This window comes from Oncorhynchus keta, chromosome 6 (assembly GCF_023373465.1).
Source record: "Oncorhynchus keta strain PuntledgeMale-10-30-2019 chromosome 6, Oket_V2, whole genome shotgun sequence".
In the NCBI taxonomy this organism is placed as follows: domain Eukaryota; kingdom Metazoa; phylum Chordata; class Actinopteri; order Salmoniformes; family Salmonidae; genus Oncorhynchus; species Oncorhynchus keta.
The window spans coordinates 19,892,867-19,910,276 of record NC_068426.1 but is presented as its reverse complement, the minus strand read 5'-3'; the positions used below and the strand labels follow the sequence as shown (position 1 = coordinate 19,910,276).

The 17,410-nt window shown below is 44.2% G+C and overlaps 2 protein-coding genes across 3 annotated transcripts; both read right to left on the bottom strand.

Moving 5' to 3' along the window:
• Positions 1-506: 506 nt before the first annotated feature.
• Positions 507-2,809, bottom strand: LOC118385185 (NF-kappa-B inhibitor-like protein 1). Of its 2 annotated transcripts, none has more exons than XM_035772102.2 (4): positions 2,032-2,809; positions 1,833-1,945; positions 1,531-1,642; positions 507-1,436 (listed from the first exon to the last, which is right to left on the bottom strand). In XM_035772102.2, exons 1-4 carry the CDS (start codon positions 2,303-2,305, stop codon positions 850-852), a joined length of 1,086 nt encoding a protein of 361 aa, XP_035627995.1. In that variant the 5' UTR covers positions 2,306-2,809; the 3' UTR covers positions 507-849. The 2 variants fall into 2 exon arrangements, with proteins under 2 accessions (XP_035627995.1, XP_035627994.1); XM_035772101.2 differs by having other exon boundaries at positions 507-1,439; positions 2,032-2,795.
• Positions 2,810-10,096: 7,287 nt separating this feature from the next.
• Positions 10,097-12,548, bottom strand: LOC118385184 (apelin receptor B-like). Its single transcript, XM_035772100.2, has one exon. The coding sequence runs from the start codon at positions 12,339-12,341 to the stop codon at positions 11,220-11,222; it is 1,122 nt and encodes a 373-aa protein (XP_035627993.1). The 5' UTR covers positions 12,342-12,548; the 3' UTR covers positions 10,097-11,219.
• Positions 12,549-17,410: the final 4,862 nt, after the last annotated feature.

Sequence of the window (17,410 nt, the reverse complement as noted above, 5' to 3'; positions counted from 1 at the left end):
AAGACCAGATTAGAGGGTAGAGTGTAATTGTTCAGTTCGTCATCACCCGAATCCTTAACCCAAATAGCCTAATCTATCCAGTTGGGTAACATGTTGAATGAGGCAGAAAGGATTTCTGACATCATTGTAACAACTGTCTTATGACTTATATATTTTTTTCTGCAGGTTTACCATGATTTGATAATTTTATTGATGTAGTAGCAATTACAAAAACAGTGTTTACTAAATAGTGGTATTGGATGTTATAATTTTGCACACAAGCTTTACACAACTTGTTTCAACATGTATTTGTGGGTATAAATATTCTCCGTTCTGACACTTTGTAAATCAGTGATAAAAAAATGAAGATTGATGTCCAGTGTCCATCAATGATCCCTAACTCGGCATAACATTTGCCAAGAATGGATAAATGTTGCACAAAGGTGTGCATAAAGATTAAAGGCAATTTGCTGCCAAATGTGCTTCTCCCAAGTATTGAATCAAGCAATAGTTAAGCAATTAAGAAATCACAGGTTATTTGTTTTTAATCAATTGTAGAAATTAAAACTCATGGTATGAATACTTTCATAAGGCACTGTAAACATGTATTTTCTCTAGCAACATCATCTCTTACAAAGTCCTATACTAGTGCCAAGAAGTACACAGTCAGAGAAAAATGTAATTCACTTAACATATCAGAAGCTTAGCCAAGTTTATCCAATAAATTAGGTGCTTCAAGTGGAGATTTGTTTTGACTGGTCAAAACAACTGACCTCCACTGGAAAGAACCACTGTGCTGCATATACAGGACCAGCCGTGGCTAAATGACAGACTGTTCAACATCTCAGAAGCCCATTTCCAGTCAAACTGTCACCGGAGGCTCTGAGCCAGTCTATTGAGCTCCTGTGAGAGAGCAGTGACAGTGTCCAGGATCCTCTGCTTGTCTCTATCCTCCAGCCGGGCCCCACAGCGCTGGGCAAACCTATCTGGGTGCCAAACGGCCTGCTGGCGCCTGAGAAGTTTACGGAACACTGCAACATCTTTCTTGTCTGCGCCATGCAACATCACCTCCACCATCTCCTCCACTGAACCCTTCGGTGCCGGCCAGGGTATGTCCCCATAACTCAGCTTTGTGGTGACTGCTGCTGCAGTGTCAGTGCTGAAGGTAGCTGCACATCGCTCTTCATAGTGCTGTTTTTTCCCCTGACGTGTCTCCTCCTCTTTTTGTGCAGCACGTGCCAGGTACTCTTCATGCTCCCTTTGTAGCCGCTCATGCAGCTCTCTGTTAGCACGCTCCTCCTCCTCTGCCTCTTTCTTTCCTTTCTTCCTCTTCCCATGAGAGCCTGAGGATGCCAGTCTTTGAGCTTCTGCCCGCCGTTTTGTGACATACTCTTGTCTAATTCTATCTGCCCAGTCTTGAAAGTCCTCCTCACCGGTATTCTCCTCAAATAAATAATCTGCTGTAAGAGGGGGAAAAAAAAGAAGAAAAGACAAATGGACAATCATCTAAATGAAATCAGATTATTCAGGAGTGAAATCTTGCCACCTTACCATCATATGGTCCAAAGGTTTCAAAGAACTCATCCTGGCATTCCCCAAAAAGCTTCTCTTGCCACTCTTTCTCAGCGTCTTTTTCTTTAGATGTGTTTCCCTTCGGTGCAGTCTTTTGGAGAAAAGAAAGAATCAGTGCTCAGGGATGTACAGTACAGACAATACAACCATACCCCTAGCTTCATAATTACCAGACTGGTTACCAAATGTGCAAGACTTCTGGATGGTTGTACGAGGTTATGTCCCAGCACTCTCCTAAAATACATATTGGCAACTCATACATATGGCCGAGACATTCATACCTTCTCAAATTTCATCCATTGCAGTAGGTCATGAGGTGTAATTCCTGCATTATTTGGTGCAACCATGGCTTCTGGGCAACTCTTTTGAAGGGGCACTACGAGGTCATCATATACTGGATAAAGAAGAACAAGGTTAAGGCATGTTTTTATTATTCTACATATTTTTGTTGTTTAGTAGCTAATATTGGCATTCCATTACTTATTTTGCCATGTTTCAGAGCCTTGTTAGCAGCAATGTGTAGAGGCGTGTCCCCTTTTTTGTCTTTCAAAAGGATGTCGGCTCCATTTTTCAACAAAAGCCGGAGGATGGCGTCATCACCAAGCGAGCAGGCCAGGTGCAGGGGAGTCCTGCGCTTTTTCCCCTGGGAGAAGTTGACGTCAAGGTCGGAGTGTTTCCGCAAGTATGACTTCAGCTTCATTAAACTGCCCTCTTCCACGTATTTTATCATCTTTTTCTGTGTACGAGTCACCATGACTTGCCTCTGTATGATGATTTACTGTAATCTGCTGTAACAACAATAGCTAGTCGTTTGATAACTCAGCTACCCAAATTAGCTAGTCAACAACAACAAAAATAATATCTAGCTATAGCTTGTCATAAAATACCAAAAATGGATGGCGTAATCCTATTACCCGTCTCTGGTGCATAAAGGCTTTTGTCAATTGATTAAGCTAATGTCAATGGCTCGCATCCCCCATTAGTTAGCTAGTTTGCCGATTAGCTAACGCTTGTAACCTCGACCAAATTTGAGGTAGCACGGACAAATAACAATGTAACACAAAGTCAATATCATGGGAAAATCTCAAATCGATTTCCCCATCCTCAAAACCTATTGGATAATAAAGCCAGAGATCCCGCCTCCCTGACCTTCTCTTCCAATGGGGGTTGAGAAAGACGCGATGAGATTTGAATTGAGATTTCTCCCATGTCCTATCGTTAACTCCCCCTGTATATTTCTTCCGAGTCATTCAGTTCCGGGTGGGTTGTAATTCTGTATTTAATCACCAAGTGGCGGTATACTGCTATAATCAAAACGTTAAATTACTGACTTTATGCGCTGCACTTAATTGATATCTTAATCTCTTGTTCTGATTGCTCGTGTTTAAAAGAAGATTGGTAAAACTAACGTCAGTTTTTAATCCAAGTGATCATACTTTTCGAGGTAGACCGCTTTAGCAGGGGGGAGCTGGTGATCCCCTGTGCTGCTTTAAATAGCAATGTGAATTTGTGTGATTGATTGATTGTGTGTAGGCAACGGATATAAATCTTTAGCCATAAATTACATAACATATGATGTAGCTATAGAGCTGAAGTTTGTTGAGCAAGTGTATTTTTCTCTTTTTAATTGTTTGTTGGCCCCAAACATCTTTATATTAAATTATTTTGGTCTGATCATCGTTTCTCATCTCAAGTTCCTTCTTTCCTCTCATTTGGGTGTTGATGCTCTGCAAATCATCTGTTCTGGAGGTCCTTTCAGTTTACCACCTGTCAGGAAGAGGATACTATATAGGCTATGAGAGAGCATCTGTCTGTCTCTGTGTGGGTGTTGTTGGTGGGCAGCAGCTAGTTGTTGTCGCAGTCACCAACATCAATGGCACCAGAAATAACAGAATAACATAACCAACATGTGGAACATCAGACTTAATCTATTTTTTTTACAAGAGTCATTTGTTTTTCAAGTTTCAAAGTTTATTCGCCACGTGTACAATGGGTGTAAAATAGTACAGTGAAATTATTACTTTGAGAGCTCTTTCCAACAATGCTGTGATAATAATAATATTTTGTATCTCTGTGTGTGCATTTGAATGTGAGGGAATTTTGATAAACACAGATTTCGCCACACGTTTTAATGCCTTCCCACATTTGTATTAATCATAACTCATCTGAAAATATCTATAAATAGTAAACGGTGCACACAGTGCATTCGGAAAGTATGCAGACCCCTTGATTTTTCCACATGTTATTATATCACATTTACATAAGAAATCAGACCCTTTACTCAGTACTTTGTTGAAGTTCCTTTGGCAGCAATTACAGCCTTGAGTCTTCTTGGGTATGACGCTACAAGCTTGGCACATCTGTATTTGGTGAGTTTCTCCTATTCTTCTCTGTGGATCCTCTCAAGCTCTGTCAGGTTGGATGGGGAGCGTCGTTGCACAGCTATTTTCAGGTCTCGCCAGAGATGTTTGATCAGGTTCAAGTCCAGGCTCTGGCTGGGCCACTCAACGACATTGAGACTTGTCCCAAAGCCACTCCTGTGTTTTCTTGGCTTTGTGCTTAGGGTCGTTGTCCTATTGGAAGGTGAAACTTCGCCCCAGTCTGAGGTCCGTAGCGCTCTGGAGCGGGTGTTCAACAAGGATCTCTCTCTACTTTGCTCCGTTCATCTTTCCCTCGATCCTGACTAGTCTCCCAGTCCCTGCCGCTGAAAAACATCCCCACAGCCTGACACTGCCAGCACCATGCTTCACCGTAGGGATTGTGCAAGGCTTCCTCCAGACGTGACGCTTGGCATTTAGGCCGAAGAGTTCAATCTTGATTTCATCAGACCAGAGAATCTTGTTACTCATGGTCAGAGAGTCTTTAGGTGCCTTTTGGCAAACTCCAAGCGGACTGTCATGTGCCTTTTACTGGGGAGGGGCTTCCGTCTGGCCACTCTAACATAAAGGCATGATTGGTGGAGTGCTGCAGAGATGGTTGTCATTACATTACATTACATTACATTTAAGTCATTTAGCAGACGCTCTTATCCAGAGCGACTTACAAATTGGGTCCTTCTGGAAGGTTCTCCCATTTCCCCAGAGGAACTCTGGAGCACTGTCAGAGTGACCATTGGGTTCTTGGTCACTTCCCTGACCAAGGCCCTTCTCCCCCGATTGCTCAGTTTGCCTGGGCGGCCAGTTATAGGAAGAGTCTTGCTGGTACCAAACTTCTTCCATTGAAGAATGATGGAGGCCATTGTGTTCTCGGGGACCTCCAATGCTGCATAACTTTTGTGGTACCCTTCCCCAGATCTGTGCCTTGACACAATCCTGTCTCGGGGCTCTACGGACAATTCATTCGATGGCATGGCTCTGAATTGAATTGACCACAGGTGGACTCTAATCAAGTTGTAGAAACATCTCAAGGATGATCTATGGAAACAGGATGCACCCAAGCTCATTTTCAGTCTCATTGCAAAGGGTCTAAACACTTATAAGTTATTCTGTTTATTTTATACATTTGCAAAGTTGGTACAAACTGTTTTTTATTTCTCATTATGGGGTATTCTGTGTAGATTAATGAGGGGAAAAAGTAATGCAATCAATTTTAGAATAACGCTGTAACGTAAAAAACATGTGGAAAAGGTCAATGGGTCTGAATACTTCAATGGGTCCGAATGCACTGTATTTGTATTACAAACTTACCCTGTGATCAAATAAGGATGTAATCAGCTGACTCTTGTCCTAAAGTGCAGCAAACCTCACGTCTGTCTGTCTGTCTGTCTGTCTGTCTGTCTGTCTGTCTGTCTGTCTGTCTGTCTGTCTGTCTGTCTGTCTGTCTGTCTGTCTGTCTGTCTGTCTGTCTGTCTGTCTGTCTGTCTGTCTGTCTGTCTGTCTGTCTGTCTGTCTGTCTGTCTGTCTGTCTGTCTGTCTGTCTGTCTGTCTGTCTGTCTGTCTGTCTGTCTGTCTGTCTGTCTGTCTGTCTGTCTGTCTGTCTGTCTGTCTGTCTGTCTGTCTGTCTGTCTGTCTGTCTGTCTGTCTGTCTGTCTGTCTGTCTGTCTGTCTGTCTGTCTGTCTGTCTGTCTGTCTGTCTGTCTGTCTGTCTGTCTGTCTGTCTGTCTGTCTGTCTGTCTGTCTGTCTGTCTGTCTGTCTGTCTGTCTGTCTGTCTGTCTGTCTGTCTGTCTGTCTGTCTGTCTGTCTGTCTGTCTGTCTGTCTGTCTGTCTGTCTGTCTGTCTGTCTGTCTGTCTGTCTGTCTGTCTGTCTGTCTGTCTGTCTGTCTGTCTGTCTGTCTGTCTGTCTGTCTGTCTGTCTGTCTGTCTGTCTGTCTGTCTGTCTGTCTGTCTGTCTGTCTGTCTGTCTGTCTGTCTGTCTGTCTGTCTGTCTGTCTGTCTGTCTGTCTGTCTGTCTGTCTGTCTGTCTGTCTGTCTGTCTGTCTGTCTGTCTGTCTGTCTGTCTGTCTGTCTGTCTGTCTGTCTGTCTGTCTGTCTGTCTGTCTGTCTGTCTGTCTGTCTGTCTGTCTGTCTGTCTGTCTGTCTGTCTGTCTGTCTGTCTGTCTGTCTGTCTGTCTGTCTGTCTGTCTGTCTGTCTGTCTGTCTGTCTGTCTGTCTGTCTGTCTGTCTGTCTGTCTGTCTGTCTGTCTGTCTGTCTGTCTGTCTGTCTGTCTGTCTGTCTGTGTAGCTGTCAGTCCCTGAGATGCAGTAATGTTATGCTCTTAGGGCTTGAATGAGTCCAGCTGAACTGCCTCTGTGCTGGGGCTGATGACAGGGGCTTCATTTAGCCCTCTGGTGGGTCTTAGGGAGGGAGAGGCCTTCTGTGCAGAGAGAGGGCTCCCTCACAATGGAGGGGATAGAGGAGATGAAGGCGTGCTTTGTGCCCTGGAGAGCAGGATCTGTTCGGAATAATTCAGTTCCTCACACCCGTAGATCCGGAGCGGTCCCCCAGTCACAACCCCCTTCCACCCACATGGCTGTTGGAAACGACGTGACTCCTTTAACGATACCCCTCTTGTGTGAAAGCCTTTGAAATGTCAGAGAGAAGGCTCCACTCTGTCACCTCAGGTGATTGGGTCACATGCTCACCTCAGGTGTTTGGGTCACATCCTTACTTCTCTGTAGAGGCTAGGCTGAAAGCGATAGATGTGATTCTCACTGACAGTCTGTTTCAGCAAGATGAGCTGGATCACCTCCCCCCATACCATTGCCTCAGAGTGGGGTCATGTTCCAGGTTTGATCAGATCATATCACAGTGTTACGTAGCTGTTCCTGCTAACACCCTGAACTCTCATGGGGTTAGGCAGGGCATGCGTCTCTCAGGCCAAGGGAATGAAGCGATACTGCTGAAAGACAGGATATCCCTGGACAGGAACCCTTACCTTGCCCCAGCCTCCTCTTGTCTGCCCTGCCTGGCCTGCTGACTCTATCCTGTCCACTGAGGTCCATCACCCTGCAGAGAGGGGGAGGGGAATGGGGAATGGGGAGGGTTAAGGCAGGCAGCAGGAAGGCAGGGGTCCTACAAGACGCTCCAAGGGTCATCTCCCTATACCGCCAAAGCACAGCTAGGTCTGGCCCCAGGTCCGGTTTGTGGCCTGGGCTACCTTCTCCCCATTGTTCAGATGGAAGAGAAACGTCCACACACTTCCTCTGGATCTGTCTTTGTCTGTTTTTTTTTGTCTGATTTAGGACATCTGGAGATATGTGTAATGTATGACATCCCTGTTTTAATAGCATTACCCCATTGTGAAATTTGGCTGGAGTCACTCATAGCATGTAGAGCAGTTATGGAGGACTGTAGTGAGGGAAGGGTGTTTGTCTGAAATGGCTCATCTCCTGAACAAGGGTTTGAAGAGGGCCATTTCAGTTTCACCATTATTGCCCATAAGGATGTCAAGGCGGTTTTCACACCTCACATGCAAACCACAGCCTTATTTACAACGATTGTAAAAACACACTCCTGTTAACATGTCAACAAGGAATAAACTCTTATGCGCTATGGTTGGTAAATATTCCTTTGAGTTTTCCTGGGTGTGGTAACACCTTCCATACAGTCTATCAGGGGCATGTCTACTGATGATAGCCAATAGGCTAAAGGAGATCATCACTAGGACACTTCAATTCTACTACTCTCCCCTAGTCTAATGACATTCAGTGGTATATTCAAGCCTGACTATTTTCTAAAGGTGAAATGATTTCTGTGCTGTTTCACATTTTTCTATGTTGTTTGGCATTTAACTGTGAGGATGCCTTTGCAGCTTGTGTGTACTGAGTATTTGCCATCATTTGTATTCCATTGGAAATGGGTGACTTGATATTGGTAAGGCAGAGTGGTCTTGCATTTACCACTCATACTACTTGAAAACATAAAAAAATAGTTTAAGTACCCTTTGATGCTTGCCTTTACCCAGGTAGGGGCTACAATGGCCGTGTAGATGGCTTAGTGGGCTGTTGATATGTTTGTCTGACAACAGCAGAAGGGGCAAACAGAAAAGATGAAAGGATCAGTTGCACCAGTGTCATTGCAGAGCTGTGGCTGTACACCTTGATCAATAGCTACAATATACATTATATAGTGCTCATTTTCTTGCCTGTCAGAAAAACTACTTTGTTCATACTGGCGCCACAATGTCAAATGAGTCGGTTTGCTACAGTGTCAGCAAAGCTATGTCGAGAACCTAAGGGCCTGTGTGGGTCTACAGTAGGGTGGCCATCTAACATTTGAGCTACAGCGGAGTAAGCAGCATCTATGCAAAACAAAAATATGTTGAACATCTTGCAAATGCATGGAAGCTTCCTACAGTACCTTTAGCTATTGGAAAGAGGGTTCCAGAGACTTCTGATCTGGAGGTATCTATAAAAACTCTACCCATGTCTTTCTCTCCTTGTTTGATTGAGATGTTTGTCTGTACAGTCATTTTGTGAACTTTTTTGTCATCCAATGCAAAGTTCATTAAGATAATGAAATGAGAGGTGTTTTGAATGGGAAATCCCCATGGTACGGCTGCTGCTGTCATAAATATAGGCCCACTTGAATCTCACACACTGTTATTACATAGGAATGTTGATTTGACATCTCTTGTGCAATCTATTTTGAAAAGTTCTCTACGCCATACCGTCTATGCCATCTCACACAGGGACCAGAGGGGTGCAGGGAACAGACACACAAATGCTTTTCATGTTACTATGGCTAAATGCCCTCTCTAGCTCAAAGAGAAACCATGTTGCCCAGCAAATGCAAGGTTCCGGCCATGAAATCTGTACAATATGATCAAATTACCTCCATAAAACATGACAACCTCAGAGCATAATCTATTCAGATTCTTTCACACTTTTTTTTTTAACCCTTCTTTGACCCTCCCGAGTTGTGCAGCGGTCTAAAGGCACTGCATCTCAGTACTAGAGGCGTCACTACAGACCCTGGTTTGATCCCGGGCAGCATCACAACCAGCTGTGATCAGGAGTCTCATAGGGTGGCGCACAATTGGCTCAGCGCTGTCCGGATTAAGTGAGGGTTTGGCTGGGGTCGGCCGTCATTGTAAATAAGAATTTGTTCTTAACTGACTTGCCTAGTTAAATAAAGGTTAAATGAAAATAAATAAAATACAATTGTAGCGTCGGCAGATGGGGTCATGTTTTTACATGGTGAGCGATGCCTGGTGTGTCTGATGTGGACCAGGTCGGGACAGCTGCTGATGAGGAAGACATGGGGGCTTCATGTGATGGGTGAAATCTACTGTCTAATAAATTAACCTAACCTGTATCAGACATGAGATGAGTTCATACTGTAGCAGTGATTTCAATCTGTCCACGGGCCTGCGTTCTGTGCGATGGGTTTAGCATGCACGAGAAAGAGGCAGAATAAATGTGTGTGCATTTGTTGGGCTTCTGAAACATGCAGAGAATTCCAACATGGTGGTATAATGACAGAGGACATGTTTGGGTTGTAGATTAGAGACAGGGATGAGGTTTTCTAATTGGGAAGAGTTTTACTGGTGTCTGTACATTTGAGACTATGAGAAATAAACAACAGACTGAGAAATAACTTCCAACTGGCCTCCAGGTCCACACTTTAACTGTTGAATCAGGCTCAGCCTCCACCAAGCCCAATCTATCTTGTCAACAAAGGCAAATATTGTCTCACAGGAGGAGTGTGGTGTCCATAAGTGACCCAGGATTAGTAGCCCACTCCTCCTATCCCCCCTACTGTCACTGATTATATCCTGAAGCTCATTACAGCCAAATCAGTTAATCATGGTGATCGTCTCTTACAGGTAAATGACCCGCTGTACGCACCACGCTTGTTTGCAAATGTCTCATACAGTATTTACATTATTGTTATTGGCTTGAACTGGATTCAGTGCAAAACCTCCCAACAGTGGAACATGATAATAGTACACTACACTATTTGCACTTGTTTCAAACAAGGTGTGAATATTACACATTTTATTTTAAAATAAGCCACTGAAGCTTTTATGTGTTGCTTGAGGGAGTGAGGGAGAGATGTGGTAGCATGGTTGCAGCGGTTTACATAATTAACATGTAAAGTTCTCTGAGCAGATTGTCCTCTGTGAGTTTATACTGTATGTCTAACAAATCTTCAACACATTTCTGTTAATCGTCTAAGGGGAAAGGAGCAAAGAAATAAACAAGTTGGAGGGGGAAATAGAACTCAAACATGTATTTCCTTTAGACATGCTCTGATTATGGTCTGACTGCAGACAATGGGAGGGAGACTGCCACCCTTCAACCTTGTGTGCTAACAGGAAAAAACACATTCTACTGAATAGTGTTTCCATGACATCATAACCAGCAACAGAGTGACATGAAGATTTTAGTTAAAAATATCACTTTTTTTTATTACAAATCATAAAAGCATTATACAGCATGTATTCACATCTTTGTCAAATAAAGACAAGTTAATTCATGCCTTCTCCAATTCTAATTCAATAAAAACACACACAAACACACACTACAATGTTATCTGTCAGAGCAGTCGCCTATTAGTTAGCCCTTCACCCCCTCAACAACATTTGTCAGCTGCCATCTGTCCGTCTGGAACCCCCACTCGACGTGCCCTTGTCTCCCCTTCCAACCCTTTAATCAAACTGCAACACCTTTCTTTGACTGGGGCAGATAAGACAAAGACAGTCTGGACGATGGGGTCTCACCTCTTTCCAATTAGCAAGTGCTTACAAAATCAAAACAAGAACAGCATGGTACACAGGCATGAATAATCCATTCCACCAGTGTTAAAAGCCAGAGCCTTGGGACCCCCATCCAAGAGCTTGTCCACACAGGACACCAGCAGAACATTATGAGCTACTTTGTCCTTTTGAAATACATTCAACTCTGTCCAAAATGTCTGGGTTCTGGTTTGCATCGCCCTGGTATGGAGCTTGGTCCCCTGTAATCAAGCAGTTCAAGGGATTTGTACAAACTTCTCAATCACTGAGAGTGGGCTTGGAGGATGTTAGTGAGTCTATCAGTTTCCCCACTCACTCAGTCTGCAGTCCACATGTATGGGGCAGGCAGATGATGACAACCCCAGGAACTGACTGGATAGGTAATTATGTCATGCACCTCTGAAGTCTTAGATGTACCTGCAGTGTTCAGGTGGAGGCAGGACAGGGCAGCTGGGGAACCATTCCCTCTGGCGGGCGTCCCTCTCCTGTGCCCTGACTACAGCACAAACATTACATCTTAGTGGCCAGCGATTGGGCCTCTGTCTTCTGGGAGGACAGGGAGCTATTTGGGCTGGCGTGCATGGCCTTCTTCAGGTTGAGCAGACAAAGGCACTGGGAGCGGAATCGCAGGTCGAAGAAGGCGTACAGGAAGGGATTGAGACAGCTGTTGACGTAGGCCAGGCAGGTAGCGTAAGGGTGGGCCAGCAGGAGGAAGCGGAGGAAAGCACAGGTGTTTGGAGCCAGGTTCAGGTAGGAGAGGGCATCGGCGCTCTTCAGCATGTGGAAGGGCATCCAGCAGGCAGCAAACACAAGAACCAGGGTGGTGATGATTTTCAGTAGACGGCGTTTCCTCTGGTCCTCCTTACGCAGACTGTTGAAGTGGCGTGTCACGGTGCAGCCGATGAAGCAGTAGCACACCATCATGGCCAGGAAGGGCAGGAGGAAGCCCAGAGCAGAGGAGGAGATGCTGAGCCCTGCGATCCACATGAACTCCTGCTGCTTCAATACATTTGATTGATTGATTGTTTGATTATCCCCACCCAACACCAGGCTGAAGTCCATGCCACAGGAGATGCGGTCGCTGTTCTCGTCGTACTTGGTGGTTCGGAAGATGAGGGTGGGGGCGGCCAGCAGGCCGGAGAGGAGCCAGATGGCCGTCAGGGAGGACTGCAAGTGAACACGGGTACACAGCTGGGTGCTGGACAGAGAGTGCACGATGGCTAGGTAGCGGTCAAAGCTCATGGCGGTGAGGCAGAAGACGCTGGCGTACATGTTGAGCAGCACCACGTAACTGCTGATCTTGCAGAGGGCCACACCGAAGGGCCAGTGGTAGCCTAGCGCAGTGTACACTGCCCACAGTGGCAGAGTCAGCACGAAGGTCAGGTCAGCCATGGCCAGGTTGCCTATGTAGATGTCTGCTGTCCGGTGCTTGGCCTGAGACCTCCACACAGTGAAGATGACCACGCCGTTGCCAGAGAGACCCAGGATGAAGATGAGCATGTAGAGGACTGGGATGACCGAGTAGGATGGCTCCCACTCAGAGTAGTCACACATGGTGCTGTTCTCCTGCTCTTCATAGTCATAGTCATAGTCATAGTAGTCAGGGCTCTTGGTGGTTGTCCATGGCTCCATTCTTTCGTCTCAGAGTATCCTTTCCTCTTTTTCTTTCAAAGTTTATATTATTTGATCAGTTTAAATAATTGTATCTAATATATTAATAAAATGTATAAAGCAATTAGAAACATAGTCCAAATATGTGTGCAAAAAGTTCAGAAAAAGCACATGAGTTTCAAAATAGTTCCTGCTCAGTCGAGGGCAATTTCAGGTCTGGTGTCACAGGCAGGCTGCCTTTTTAAACCTAGTCAGTTCTGCACACACCCCTCTGTCCCCTCCTACCAGGCCGATCCCAGCACTCCCAACCCCCCTTTCCCATACGCTCTCGCTCTTTCACCAGCACCCATTCCCTCCCGTGACTCCCTCCACATTGTGAAGATAACTCTCCAATAGTCGGTAAGCAGGGCTCAATTAAAAGCGAAACCGTAATGAAATTACAAATAGGGCATGAAAATATACACTATTGCAACTCTTATGAAGCACACTTTTACAATCTTCGAGACTGTAGCCTATTTGTGAAAGCGCATCTTGTGGATCTGACACATTTTACAACCTTCAGAAGTCATAAGAAGTAGAATTAAATTGATTTTAACACCATTCGTTTTATTGCCTGTTAGGCAAGCCAGGGCAAGCCACTAGTCTAACATTTGACAATTACAATAATAAAGTGACGGCATTTGAGGGGAAACCACTGCTAATTTGGCAATTGTACACCCAAATTTGAATATACACTACCGGTCAAAAGTTTTACACAGTTTTACACCTACTTATTTAAGAGTTTTTCTTTATACTAGTGATGACCACATAATGATGAAATAACATATATGGAATCATGTAGTAACCAAAAAAGAAACAACAAATCAAAATAAATGTTATAATTGAGATTCTTCAAATAGCCACCCTTTGCCTTGATGCCAGCTTTGCACACTCTTGCCATTCTCTCAACCAGCTTCACCTGGAATGCCTTTCCAACAGTTCCCACAAATGCTGAGCACTTATTGGCTGCTTTTCCTTCACTCTGCGGCCCGGCTCATCCCAAACCATCTCAATTTGTTTGAGGTGGGAGGGATTGTGGAGGCCAGGTCATCTGATGCAGCACTCCATCAATCTCCTTCTTGGTAAAATAGCCCTTACACAGCCTGGAGGTGTGTTTGGTCATAGTCCTGTTGAAAAGCAAATGACAGTCCAGCTAAGCACAAACCAGATGGATGGCGTATCGCTGCAGAATTCTGTGGTAGACATGCTGGTTAAGTGTGCCTTGAATTCTAAATAAATCAGTGTCACCAGCAAAGCACCCCCACACCATAACACCTCCTCCTCCATGCTTCACGGTGGGAAATGCACATGCAGAGATCATCCGTTCACCCACACGCCGGTTGGAACCAATAATCTCTAATTTGGACTCCAGACCAAAGGACAAATTTCCTCCGGTCTAATGTCTATTGCTCGTGTTTCTTGGCCCAAGCAAGTCTCTTCTTATTATTGGGGTCTTTTACTAGTGGTTTATTTGTAGTAATTCAACCATGAAGGCCTGATTCACACAGTCTCCTCTGAACAGTTGATGTTGAGATGTGTCTGTTACTTGAACTCTGTGAAGCATTTATTTGGGCTGCAATTTCTGAGGCTGGTAACTCTAATGAACTTATCCTTTCCAGCAGAGGTAACTCTGGGTCTTCCATTCCTGTGGCGGTCCTCATGAGAGCCAGTTTCATCATAGTGCTTAATGGTTTTTGCAACTGCACTTGAAGAAACTTGAAAAGTTCTTGAAATGCTCTCTATTGACTGACCTTCATGTAATAAAGTAATGATGGACTGTTATTTGAGCTGTTCTTACCATAATATGGACTTGGTCTTTTACCAAATAGGGCTAACTTCTGTATACCACCCCTACCTCGTCACAACACAACTGAACGCATGAAATGCATTAAGAAGTGAAGAAATTCAACAAATAAACTGTTAATTGAAATGCATTCCAGGTGACTACCTCATGAAGCTGGTTGAGAGAATGCCAAGAGTGTGCAAAGCTGTCATCTAGGCAATGGGTGGCTATTTGAAGAATCTCAAATAAACAAATATTTTAGAATAATTTTTAGAATACTTTTTTGGTTACTACATGATTCCATATGTGTTATTTCATAGTTTTGATATCTTCACTATTATTCTACAATGTAGAAAATAGTCAAATAAAAAAAAATGAAAAACCTTGAATGAGTAGGTGTTCTAAAACCTTTGACTGGTAGTGTACATTTCCATGTCAATGATCACACAATAGCGGAGGTGCATAAAGTTGGTGGCCCCCATGCACTTACCACAAATTCCTTGTTTTGCTGGTTCGCTGTATTGTACATTGCTCTCCGTTAGTCTTGTTTTTGTAAGGTCATTAGCAGATTATACATGATCCCAATTTTAGTTTCCAGACGCCGCCGGGATTTAGAAAAACTGAAAAAGTAGATTATGCGGATTTATTGGCACATTGAACATATCGCTCACGGTAGTTTTAAAACTCTTTGTGGATAGTGCTAAAACAATGACGTCAAATCGGAATTTTGCCACCTTTATGCACATTCGCCATTGCAACAGTCTGCTTGTTCAAACATGAAATATGTTATTACTGCAGTGCTATATGAGTATAACACAGTATTTGACATAATAAATGTTAATAAATTATCAATTATCCTGGTCTAGCAAATAGACATTGATGGAGAAAATTGGCTCATAAAATATTATATTATAAATATTATATTCTCTTTTGAATGGGAATTTCTTGTTCTGCATGAAATAAGAGTGAAAAGTGTATTTGCCTATGTTGTACATATACTGTATTATGTAGAGTAAATGTTTAACTTACTGTTTTCTTATCTAACCATTAGATGTCTTTGCATGGGGTCTACCCTATCAGAGTGGGGTCTGCCCTATGTTAGTCTTAAAGAACAAGAACATATTAATTATTGTAATTTATTGTTGTTTATTATTTTATTATTGTAATTTACCTAAAAACAACCCCAAGAAGCAGCATACTTTTTGGATATAGGCAGCCAGGAAGACTTGGATCCAGGACAATGCTATTGTTGGCCATCACTACCTGATATCAAATTACACTACATGACCAAAAGCATGTGGACACTGCTCGTCGAACATCTCACTCCAAAATCATGGGCATTAATATGGAGTTGGTCCCCCCCCCTTTGCTGCTATAACATCCTCTACTCTTCTGGGAAGGCTTTCCACTAGATATTGGAACATTGCTGCGGGGACTTGCTTCCATTCAGCCACAGGAGCAATAGTGAGGTCGGGCACTGATGTTGGGCGATTAGACCTGCCTCGCAGTCGGCGTTCCAATTCATCCTAAATCTGTTCGATGGAGTTGAGGTCAGAGCTCTGTGCAAGCCAGTCAAGTTCTTCCACACCGATCTCAACAAATCATTTCTGTATGGACCTCGCTTTGTGCACGGGGGCATTGTCATGTTGAAACAGGAAAGGCCCTTCCCCAAACTGTTTCCACAAAGATGGAAGCACATGATCATCTAGAATGCATTGTACGCTGTAGCTTTAATGATATTTCTTCCCTGGAACTAAGGGGCCTAGCGCAAAACATGAAAAACAGCCCCAGACCATTATTCCTCCTCCACCAAACGTTACAGTTGGCACTATGCATTGGGGCAGGTAGCGTTCTCCTGGCATCTGCGAAATCCAGATCTGTCTGTTGGACTGCCAGATGAGGCGTGATTCATCACTCCAGAGAATGCTAATGGTGGCGACCTTTACACCACTCCAGCCGACGCTTGGCATTGTACATGGGGATCTTAGGGTTATGTGCGGCTGCTCGGCCATGGAAACACATTTCATGAAGCTCCCGACGAACAGTTCTTGTGCTGATATTGCTTCCAGAGGCAGTTTGGAACTTGGTAGTGAGTGTTGAAACCGAGGACAGACAATGCGGTACATACTTCAGCACTCATCAGTCCCGTTCTGTGAGCTTGTGTGGCCTACCACTTCGCGGCTGAGCCATTGTTGCTCCTCGACGTTTCCACTTCACAATATTAGCACTTACAGTTAACCGAGGCAGCTCTAGCAGAGCAGAAATTTGACGAACTGACTTATTGGAAAGGTGCTACATTGAAAGCTCTTCAGTAAGGCCATTCTACCATTCTACTGCCAACGTGTGTCTATGGAGATTGCATGCCTGTGTGCTCAATTTTGTACAACTGTCAGCAATGGGTGTGGCTGAAATAGCCCAATCCATACATTTGAAAGGGTGTCCACATACGTGTGTGTGTGTGTGTGTGTGTGTGTGTGTGTGTGTGTGTGTGTGTGTGTGTGTAACAGACTTGCTCATCATAACATTTTTTTCCCTGACTGATCTGGTGCTTTGGGGACAGTCAGACATACTCATTATCCTGTGGGTCAGTGTGTTACTGTGAGGTTGAGACCTGGCCATATAATTTTAAATACAAGTGCTCAATAGTTTGTCTAATATCCACTCAGAAATATGATTTTGTCCAAATGGTTTAGTTAGTGAGAATCATCAGTTGACTGATGTAAAGTGAATCTGATCTAGTCGCTGTATATCCACGTTGGAGGAGCCCAGGTGGGAAGGCTCATTCTCTACCCTCTGTTTCTCAGTAGTGTGGCAGCAGTGGCGCCACAGACCTGACCCTCTCAGACACAACTATTACTCAACAATCTGCTCAGCTGGTTCCCTCCTCCTCCATCCCCCTATTCCTATCTCACCCACAGCTCTCTCTCGCTCTCCATCCCCCGACCCCTCTACACCCATCTCTCTCTTCCTCTGATGACGAGCCAAAACCAGGATATGTGAAAGTCTCTGGTTCTCGTCAGTACTAGTCTTCAAGCGTCACTTACCCTACATTGACCAGTTATTTTTGTTACTTATTTTAGTGGTTTGTGTGTTGAGTAACCTGGTCGAATTGTCTTTCTCTCTTTGCTCTGTCTCCTAACCCACTCTCTCTCCTTGGAGCTGTCTCCTAACCCACTCTCTCTCCTTGGAGCTGTCTCCTAACCCACTCTCTCTCCTTGGAGCTGTCTCCTAACCCACTCTCTCTCCTTGGAGCTGTCTCCTAACCCAC

Coding starts and splice junctions, on each gene's coding strand:
- LOC118385185 (XM_035772101.2), bottom strand. CDS start 2,305: ATGGTGACTCGTACACAGAAAAAGATGATAAAATACGTGGAAGAGGGC. Junction 1,643..1,832: donor AATGGATGAAATTTGAGAAG/GTATGAATGTCT, acceptor TTTCTCCAAAAG/ACTGCACCGAAGGGAAACAC. Junction 1,440..1,530: donor AACCTTTGGACCATATGATG/GTAAGGTGGCAA, acceptor CCCCTCTTACAG/CAGATTATTTATTTGAGGAG.
- LOC118385184 (XM_035772100.2), bottom strand. CDS start 12,341: ATGGAGCCATGGACAACCACCAAGAGCCCTGACTACTATGACTATGAC.